The following is an 11344-nucleotide window of genomic DNA, read 5'->3' as shown; positions in this document are numbered from 1 at the left end:
GAAATCAAAACCAAAATTACCAGGTATTGAAATACAATTATCATTTATGAGACTGGATGTTTTTCTCTAAACTTATCACTAAAATAAAAGTCTTCCTTTACATTAATCCAAATATCCTCTCAATGAATCATGCATGCTATTTTGATACCGAGTAAAGTCACATATATTTAACTGACTTTTAAAAAAATGTAATATTTTTTCTCAATGTGTGGTCATTAGTTGACCAGCTAGCAGTATGATTGCTTTAGACATTGCAAATTTATACAAGAGCCAGAATATTCTTATAAACTTCTAACCTGCTTGATCATACTGGTATCTTCAAACTTTCTTTGCAAAAGCACTATCAGAAAACTGAGGAAATCTGTGCTATGCTTATTTCACTTCAGTTCAAATAATAGTTTAAAAAATATATCTGTTGGGTTTTTTTAGCCAGACATATACAAATTACCTTGTTTGATGATTGTTATTGGGATTGGCTTCCTTGGGACATAGGCAGGCTGAAAAGAGGAGAAAATTCTTTGAGGTCAGTGTTAAAACTTAGGTTTGATTTGGTTTTGCAACTAATCAAACAGTAGAAGTAGCTTTTTCTTGTCTTTCATAAGGTCTCCCTAGACCCATTTTAGCAGTTCCTGGATCAATAGTTGTTCATGCATCTGCATTCATTCATTCATTCACCCATTAAATTTTTAATTTAGTTGCTTGGTTTTCCTAAAATGCCAAATATTTGATGGAAGCAATTTCTTCAGAACTTAAAAAGCTGCTGATCTTTCTGGAGAAATGGCTAGATTACTTAGAAACCAAGATGGGGGGGGGGGAAGAAATCCTTATTTGAATATGAATTAATTTCATTCTGTTTCACCTAGCTATGTTTGCCTTTACATGCTCTCAAAAAAATCAAGCTATGTAGTAGTCCATCATGTGAATGTACCATAATTTCTCAATCCATTTGGTTGTGGCTGGACTTCTGGGCTGTTTCCGTGTTCTTACATTGTGAATGACACTGCTCTGAACATTGGTGTACAAATCTCCAATTGTGTCTCGGTTCCAGTTTCCTCGAGGTATATTCCTAGTAGTGTTATAGCTGTGTCATATGGAGTATCTATGTTCAACTCTTTGAGGAAATGCCAAAGTGTATTCCAGAATAGCTATATCATTTTACAATCTCACTAATAATGTATGAGAGTTCCCATCTCTCCACATCCTCTCCAGCATTTTTTGCTTGCTGACCTGCTAAAATTTGCCATTGCTACTGGGGTGAGATGGTACCTCATTGTGGTTTTGATTTGCATCTCTCTGATTGCCAGTGATTCTGAGTATTTCTTCATGTGTCTGTTGGCCATTCGAATGCCATCAGTCTCATAAGGACAGATACTACATAAGACCATTATTGTAAAACTAGAAGGTTAACTGGTAAAACATGTATGGGGTCCAAGGGGTGAAAGGGTGGGAACAGACGGGTGTGGATGGGTAGGGGCAAAATCACAGGGTTGCACAATTTGGTACGTGGTGGGAGGGGGTAAAAGAAATGTGAAAGATCTGGCAGGAACCTGAAAAGACTGGGTCTTTCAGAGTAGGCATAGTCCAAACATGATTAATTTTATAAAACATAATGTCTGAGGATGAGGGTATGAAACATAATGTCAATGAAGGAAAGTGTGTGTGTGTGTGGGGGATGGGAATGTCTTTTGTTTTAAAAAGTCAAGCTACATATTTTAATAGTCAAGATCAATGGAGCGATTGCGTCTAATTATTGCTGCCGTTATTACAGACACTACGATGAGCTCCTAACACTAAACACTTACTAGGCCAAGAAAGTAGAGCTAACATTCATTTACTTCTTACTCAGAGGCTGCACTCTTAACCATACTGAATACTTTCGTGCAAAAGGAAGTATAGAGTCAGAACACTAGTTCCAAAACTGTGCTTCCTTCTTCTCAAGTTACTTTAGTGGTAGCACTGAAAGTTCTAAATGCCATAATATGGCTTGAACTAACTAACAGTAGGCTTAGCGCTAACATTCAAGTGGAATCGCTCTCATGCATTCTTGTGAGGGCAAGGACAAGATGACCTATGGAGACAGGTTCATGCAAAGAGAAAGGAAGTACACACAGGAAAATTAGAGTTGCATTAAAGAAGCAAGAGAGAAAGAAAATCTTTTAATTCTTCATTTAAACTGGATGTATAATATAACCCACTACTACTGAGTTAAGTTTGTCATAGATACCCTCCACTAGCTTTCCAAAATTGTAAATCTTCATGGAAGGAGATTGCCCCTCTTTCTTCTCAGGAGCAACTGTTGGATTCAAACCCCTGAGCTTTCATTAGCAGCAAAACATACATGTTTTCACACTAAAGTTCTTTATTTACCATATCTATTAATAAATGAGGATGCTCACCTACTGCCATGAAGAACTGACCCATAGATGACGCGCTAGCAGGTCCTTAGAGGCTATAAATGGCTAGACAGGAATTTGCTTATCTTTCTTCTGAGGAACAGCTGGTAGATTCAAAGTGCTTGCCTCTGGGTTGGCAGCGCAACTCCTTACTCATAAGGCTATTATCATTGTTGTATACCATCAAGTTACAACCAACCCACAGATGACCCTCCAGAAGGTTTTCAGAGGCAGTAAATCACACAGGAGGATATAGCCCACCTTTCTTCTATAGAGAAGCAACTAAATTTGAACCATATACTTTTCCTTGGCAGTGCAATTCCTTTCCAGTAACCATCAACGTTCCCTAATGTAGATGTACTGAATGTGAAATATTTATAACATGCATATTTATGTTTGTGAACACAAGAAGTCTGCCAACATACTACCATTTTAATAAAATACATCCTCAAAATGAAGAAGGGCCACAATATTGAGCTTACTTCTGGCTACATATCTTTGGTAGAAAAGTCCTAAAGTTTAAAACCACAAACAATAAGAGTTTTACTGCCATTAGATTATTTTTCAGAAGTCTGTATTCACTGATTTAGTAATTTTGTTCTTCAAAAATTTATCCTAAGAAGCAGTTTAAAAAAAATACAAATACATTTATTTGTAAGTTTATTACTGTAATTTGAAAGAACCCCTTGGTCTAAAAGCACAAATTTTGTTAAATAAATTATGGTTTAAAATTCTTGACATTTATTTAATAAAATGTAAAAAAATATGTTGTTGTTGTTGTTGTTGTTATGTGCCGTCGAGTTGCTTGCGACTCATAGCGACCCTATGTACAACAGCCCTAAACTCCGCTCTGTCCTGTGCCAATCGCACTGTCTCTGAAACTCCCATCCCAATTATCCCAGTCACTGAATCAATCCACCTCATAGAGGGCCTTCCTCTCCTGTGCTGTCCCTCCACCATCCCAAGCATGATGTCCCTCTCCAGGGACCGGTCCCTCCTCACAACATGTCCAAAGTATGTTAGACGGAACCTCAGAATCCTTGCCTCCAAGGAGCCACCCGTTTTAACCCTTTCCAGGACAAATCTGTTTTCCTAGCAGTCCATGGTATTCTCAATACTCTTCTCCAGCACCACAGCTCAAATGCATCAATTCTCCTTCTATCCTCCTTGGTCATTGTCCAACTCTCTGATGCATAACAAGTGATTGCGAAGACCATAGCCTGTATCAGACGTGCCCTAGTCTCCGGAGAGACACCATTGCTCTTCAGTACTTTGGAGAGGTCCCTAACAGCAGACTTTCCCATGGCAATATGTCTTTTCATTTCCTAGCTGCTGGTGCCAAGACTATTGACTGTGGAGCCAAGCAAACTAAAGCTGTGTACAATCTCAATCTCTTCACCATCCATCCTGATGCTGCCAATTGGTCCAGTGGTGAGAATCTTTGTCTTCTTGACATTGAGCCTCAATCCATATTGTAGGCTGCAGTCCTTGACACTCTGCAGCAGGCACTTCAGGTCCTCCTCAGTTTCAGCAAGCAGGGTTGTGTCATCCGCATAACGCAGGTTGTTGATAAATCATCCACCAATCTTGACCCCACATTTCTCCTCATAGAGCCCAGCCTCCCGGATAATCTGTGGATCCAAGTTCACATTCATAGTGCAGACCAATTTGATTACAAATGTGTACAGATAATACTGTTTTTAATAGTGTTTATTACTTAGGGGCTGATACTAATTTTATGCTGTTTACTTTCCCACATTTCCAAATTATTTGTGAGGTGAATTTCATTTATAATCATTATTAGGTGCTATCACATTGGCTCTGATTCACAGACTCTATGGTGAACCGAGTGAAAGCCTGCCCTACCCTGTGCCATTCTCACAACCTCTGCTGAAGCTCATCATTGCGTCCACTCTGTCAGTCTGTCTTATTGAGGATCTTCCTCTATTTTGTTGACCTTCTACTTTTTCCAAACATGATGGTCTTCTCCAGGATCTTATCCACTCCCCCACTCCCATAACATGCATAAAGTATATAAGATGAAGTCTCAGCATCCTTGCTTCTAAGGAGTACATGACTGCACTTTTTTCTAATACAGGAACTTCTCTATTTATTTTCACATGCATATGACGTGATTGAAAAGGCCAAAGCACGGGCCACACTCATCTTGGTCTTTAAAATGATAATCTTGCTCTCCAGCATTTTAAAGAGGTATCTGGCAGCAGATGTACCCATTGTGATAGGATCTTGGACTTTTTATCTGCTGTTTCTATGGGTATTAATTGTGGTTCTAAGTAAAACTTAATTCCTTGGCAACATCAATCTTTTTTCCACTTATGAGGATGTTGTTTATTGGTCTAGTTGTATTTGAAGAATTTCATTTTTTAAAATTTATTCTTTTATACCAGTGTTCACTATTAGATAATCATGAATATATATTGTTTCATTAAAGCACATACAATCTTCTTTTATCTTGTGTTTTGTATAGAATTTTGTTTTATTTTTGTTATGGTGGCATTCATACTGTTTTCTCTGAGCTTCATTAATAAGGACTGCCAGTCTCTTTCATTTTATGCAAATAAAGTTGTGTCATCTGCATATTGCAAAGACTTGATGAGTCTTCTTCCAATTCTGAGACTGTATTTTTCTTCATATAGTTTGTATCATCATCTAATTGTCATCAAGTTGGAAACAACTCATAGCTGACCCTCCAGTGGGTTTTTGAGGATGTAAATCTCAAGGGGGAGTTTGCTCATCTTCCTCCCTTTGCAGTGCTGGTCGATTCAAACTGCCGGAGAGATCTGGACTTTGGGTTAGCAGTGCAACTCCCTATAGACTGAACCGTCAGACCTTCCTCAGATTGTTAGAAAAAGTTATTTTAATTACAATATTTTAATCTACCATATGTGATTTCCCCCCCTCCTAGTTTATTTACTAAATTAGAATACAAATTTGAACAAATTCTTTCAATTTCCCTCTCCCCCCACCCATCAAATTGTACAACCTGATTAATCCCCCCTTTCCCCTGCACATCCACTTCCTTCTGCTTCCAGCCTCTCCCACCCCTCCTGGATCCTTATACTCATTCTACAATAACAATTTTATGCAATATTCATCCTTGTGGGACTGAGTTAATTCACTCAGCATAATGCTCTCCAGTCCCTCCCAAGTTAGGCAGTAATTTACAAAGATATTGCTCCCGCATGCTGCATTACCACATGTGATTTAAAAAAAGAAGTTGCCATTCAGTCATTTCCTACTTATAGTGTATTCTCTGCGCCAGAGTGGAACTGTACGCTGGATTTTCAATAGCTGATTTTTCTGATGTAAATACTCATTCTCCTGTGGCACCTCTGGGTAGACCCTGTCTTCTAGTTGTTCAGTTAGCATTCTAATGCACTATATTATGCTCTCCAGAAATACCACCATTTAAAAAAATGAAGTTCACTGCCATCGTGTCAATGCTAACTCACAGGGACCCTTCATTAAGTTTCTAATGTTCTGTCTTTTTAGGGGAGAAGACTACCTTTCACCCACAGAATGGCTGGTGGATATGAACTTCCAGTCTTTAGATATGCAAGCCAACATAATGTAACATAATCCCAAGCATGATGTCCCTGTCCAAGGACTGATCCCACCTTGCAACATGTCCTTGATAGGGTTGGCAAGAGATAGAGCAGGGTTTAGGGCTGTTGTACGCAACCAACTTGACAACACATAACAACAACATATAGATTGAAAAGGTATGGAGAAAAAAAAAGACAGGAAAAAAAGAAAAGATATGGAGAAAGGATTCATCCCAGATGCACTCCTTTCTTGATTTTGAATCATGAAGTATTCCCTTCCTCTGTTTGTATAATAGTTTCCTGGTCTAGATATAGGTTTTCTATGAGCATAATTAAGGGTTCTGGGATTCCCATTCTCCTCAAGGTTAGCCACAATTCATTGTGATCTACATAGTCAAATGTCTTTACATAGTTAATAACACAAATGGACATCCATCTGGACTCTCTACATTTAGCCATGATCCATCTGACACTGACAATAATACCTCTAGAGTCATGACCACTTCGAAACCCGCTTGTATTTTTGGCAGTTCTCTGTCAATGTAGTGGTCTAGTCACTTTTAGATATCTTCAGCAAAATTCTGCTTGCATGGAATATTAGTGAAATTGTTCGATAATGCGTACACTCTGTTCGATCATCATATTTTAGAACAGAATAAATATGAATCTCTTCCAGTCAGTTGGCCAAGTAGCTGTCCTCCAGATTGGCACAACTGGTGAGCACATTCAGGGCTGCATCTGTTTGTTAAAATATGTCAGGTGGCATTTCATTAGTTCCTCAGGCCTTATTTTTTTGCTAATTCCTTCAGAGCACCTTGAACTTCATTCTTTATTACCATTGGTTCTTGATCATATTCTACTTCATGAAAAGGCTCTGTGTCAGCCAATTTTTTGGCACAGTGACTCACTGTATTTCTTCCATCTTTTTCTGATGCTTCCTGGATCATTCAATATTCTGCCCATAGCATCTTTTTTAAAAAAAAAATTTTAAAAAATATTTATTCACTAGGCAAGCCAAACAAAACGTTTATGAGCTGCCATTTTGCAGCCCCTGCTCTCTGGAAGGGAATGTGCTGGGGGAACAGAGACAGAGATGGGCAACGTATCATAGTGAAGATGTGTACACTGGGTGAGTGTTTGCAGATATGAATACAGTTAAGGTCCTTTCCAACTGTGAGACTTTCTCATTTCTGCTCCCTGGCTCAGACTCTTTAAAATCTCAAAAGGGAGGGATTCAAGATACAATTTAATCCTGTAGGTTGCATCCTGCCTCATCAATTTAACTGTCACTAGAGGTTAGGATTTACAATGCACAGGATAATCACATCTGATTACACAACAGAGTATAAATACATAATGATACGAATATATACATAATTTCAAGTTGACACATGTTTTGGAACACAATTAATACAGATATGTTGAATCAAATAGTCTGAAGAACAGAACAAATAATATAATTATTGAAAGGAACAGTGTTTATAGAAATCAAAAAGCCAAGACAAGATTCTACAAGAAAGGCCTATTTCCTATTATTTTATTTTTATATTATGCTGTTGTTGTAGTGTACTGTCATGTCAAGACTGACTCATAGGCGACCCTCTGGAGGATTTTCAGAGGCAATTAATCACATGAGAGGAGAATGCCCATCCTTTTCCCAGTTAGTTATGCTGGGGATGGGGTTTTTATGTGTTATTGAGTCAACTGACTCATAGAGACCTTTTAAACAATTAATCTGAATTTTGCCTTACAATCTTTGTCGTACTCAAATGTACTGTTGTGGTCACCATGTCAATGCATCCTTTTAGGGTCTTCCTCTCCTTCCTCTCTTGCACTGACCCTCCTCCTATCCCAGCATGGTGTCTCTCTCCAAGAACTAATTTCTCCTGGAAGTATGTCCAGAGTAAGAAAGAGAAAAGTTTCACCAACCTTGACTGTAAAGAGCATTTTGGTTTCACTTTTCAACTAGAAATTCAAACCAACACCACAATTCAAAGGCATCAATTCTTCTTCTATAATCCTTGTTCACTGTACAACTTTCCGATGCATAGGAGGTAACTGAAAATACCATAGCTTGGATCAGGTATACATAGTTCTTTAAACTGACATCCTTGCTCTTTTAGCATTTTAGAGAAGTCCTGGACAGCAGAATTCCCCAATGCAAAACATCTTCTGATTTCTTGATTGCTGCTACTGTGGATATTGATTGTAGTTTCAAGTAAAATGAAATCTTTGACAACTTTAATTCTTTCCTCATCTATTATGATGTTCCTTATTGGTCCAATGATAAAAATATTGTTACCTTGATGTTGAGATGTAATCCATATTGAAAGCCGTAGTCTTTGATCTTCTGAGTGCCCATAGCATCTTTGGGTTACATCACAACAACAAGAAAAAAACATCCTCTTAACTGGTCTAGTAGGCAACATCATGGAAGATGAAAAAAAGACTGAAGTTGTCAATGATTTAATTTTACTTAATTCATAATTTGCATGCATAATTAGTAGTCAAGAAAAAGAAAAGACTGTGTTGAATTTGAATAATTAGCTGTTAAAGATTGTTTTAAAATGCCAAAGAGCAAGGATATCCGTTTGAAGATGAAGGTGCCCTGATCCAAGCTATGGTATTTTCAGTTGCTTCATATTCATCCATAAATTGGACAATGATTAAGGTGGTCTGAAGAAAAAAATGATGCCTTTAAGTTGTGGTGCTAGCAAAGAGCACTGTTGCAAAAAAATCAATATATCTCTTTTGGAGGGAGTGCATCAATAGTGTTCCTCAGAGGCAAAGAGAGTGAAACTTGGTCTCATATGTCTCGGGCATGTTGTCAGGAGAGGCCAGTTCCTGGAAAAAGGAATCATGGGGAAATGTGGAGGGCCAACAAAAGATAGAGAGGATTTCGATAAATTGGATATAAACAGTGATTGCACCAACGGGATTGAGCACAGTGGAGATCATGATGATGGTGCAAGATAGGGAAAGGTTCCAATCTGTGGTTCATAGGCTTGCCATAAATCATAGTCAAATTGACAGTACATATTTGATACTGTTAAATAGGGAGATGAGGTTAATCTCCTTCATACAAGAGGGAAAAGGACCAATTTAAAAGAAAATAGGACTTCAGCACAGATAAAAGGTATTAACTTGGCCGCTACAATGACAGAAGGGACCCTTTCCATTTTATCATAAAAAAATGTAATAAGAACATTTGCACACATGATCCTTCCCCAGGAATGGACAACTGATTGCAGGCTGCCTGGGCTCCTGTGTCCATCTCCACAGTGACCATCGGGTTCCACCTCCACCTGTACTGTTCTGCTCCAGCAAAATAGCAACTTACCAGCTGAAGACTCCTATCAGGACCGAGAATATTAATACCTCCAGCGGCACCCTCTAGACATTGGAATCTATTAGGGAGTCACCTTCTCAGGGACATATAATGGTTTTTAACTGCTGTGGCTGTAAGATTACAAAAGTTTCTGAAAGGTCTGCCCTATATTTGCTCCACAAACCCTATTGTTTTAACATATGATTTTGTAGAAGGGATTTTTTTTTTAGAGATCCTTAGCCTATTGTAGTAACACCACCTCTATGTTGATGGGTTGGTTGTCTTTGAATTGCATTGCCCTCAATTTTTTTTTTATTTTTGCATGAATAACTTCTTGACAAGGATATATGGAACTTGCTCCCCTTCTTCACATGAATGGAGCAAAGTTTCTCTTCTGTGTACTTACTTGTGCAGTTTTCTATTAAGATGATAATAAGGATAGATGTACAATATGTGTTACCAAGGAGGCAGAATCATTCTTGTATGTAACTCAGATCATTCTCAGCCTGTAACTGCTCGCATGCTCAATCCAAACCTGAAAAAATGAGCAAAGCCTGGGCTAATGAGCAGACAGCTGCCTCTGACAGGCACATTTTAAGGGCCCTCAACAAATTCCCGATGCCTAATATGTGTCTCCCAAAAGCTCTAAAATCCTCATACAGAAACCCTTGTCTTAAAACCTTATCCTATCTTCCCGCCCCCCACCCCCGGTTAATAAAAAAATTTTGTTATTATCCTATCTTTTTTTAAATGACAGAGAATTGTCTATCTTTTTTTTTAGTGCAATCATTTCCAAGGTAAGTGTTTAGCCAGTGAGAGCTCAATTTCAACTGAACGTTTTACGTACCATGTTTTTAAAAAGGTTCTGCTCGCCTTTCTTGTGTGATCCAGGTTTGCTACAAACATCTATGAATGCTACTGGAGTCACGTGATGGGGAATGAAGCGGTGAACGTGCACAGCTTACCATACAGCCTGTGGCTGGTGTGGCCTTAGCTTACTGCTGTCCATGGACACCAGTTGGCACGGGCTTTCTTGCTGGCCCTCTTCTCTGTAGCTTCCTAACCTTCCATTTTCTGTTGCCAACTTCTATCACTACTTCCATACCCAGCTCTTTCCCCTCCTTTTATTTAGCAAACATATTTTTTTTAAATATTCATTGTATGCCAGAAAGGAGCTCTATTGGTATCATCTGCAAAAAGTTGTGTTGTTAATCCGTAACGTGGTGCTTCTCTGGCTGTCTGAACCCACCAGCTGTTCCATGGGAGAAAGATGGGCAATCTCCTCCTGTGAGATTTACAGCTTTCAGAAAACCCTCTGGAGGATCAGCTATGAATAGATTTCAACTCAGTGATAATCAGAGATAGAGTCCAGAAGTTGTCCCTGGAGAGCAGGCTACTAAGTGAAAGGTTGGAGGTTCAAGTTCACCCAGGAGTGTCTTGAAAGAAATACCTAGTGGACTACTTCTGAAAAATCAGCCATTGAAAATTCTGTGGAGCACAGCTATGACACACATGGATGTCACCAAGAATCTCGACAGACTTTACAGTAACTTGTTTATATGTCATATTTCCCTCTGACATATTTATCTACAAGGTTTCAACAAAGCTCTTTCCTTGTGTGGCCCAGGCTTGCAATGAACATCTACTAATGTCTACTAGAGTCACATTTGTGGACTGACTGGATTGTGGGGAATGAGGCAGTGAAAGTGCACAGCTCTGTGGCTCGTGTAGTGAGAGATATTTTATTTGGGGGTAAGGAGGACTTAAGATACTTGTCTCTGCCTTGAGTTAATTGATACACCTTAAGCCCAAAATATATCCTAAAATCTTACAACCAAACAACAATTAACTAGTAAATTACTAGCTTAATTAACCAGTAAATTAACTGCCTTAATAAATAAGTTCTTTCAAGATCTAATTGTTGTTGTTGTTATGCGCCATCAAGTCGCTTGCGACTCATAGTGACCCTATGTACAAGAGCCCTAAACGCCATTCTATCCTGTGCCAACCTAGCCATCTCAAACTCATTCCTACCACTCCACTCACAGAATCGGTAC

General features: G+C 38.7%; 1 protein-coding gene across 1 annotated transcript in view; it reads right to left on the bottom strand.

The window, feature by feature from the left end:
* Positions 1 to 11344, bottom strand: part of ABI3BP (ABI family, member 3 (NESH) binding protein) — a 350074-nt gene that overhangs the window by 151942 nt on the left and 186788 nt on the right. Inside the window, 1 exon segment of the mRNA XM_006890039.1 lies at positions 449 to 497. Within this exon segment, the coding sequence (XP_006890101.1) occupies positions 449 to 497 (49 nt within the window).

The sequence above is a fragment of the Elephantulus edwardii genome, unplaced genomic scaffold (assembly GCF_000299155.1).
Source record: "Elephantulus edwardii isolate Elephantulus edwardi_28Jun2011 unplaced genomic scaffold, EleEdw1.0 scaffold00085, whole genome shotgun sequence".
Lineage (NCBI taxonomy): Eukaryota > Metazoa > Chordata > Mammalia > Macroscelidea > Macroscelididae > Elephantulus > Elephantulus edwardii.
The sequence above is the reverse complement of the archived record's forward strand: the minus strand, read 5'-3'. Positions and strand labels throughout refer to the sequence as shown.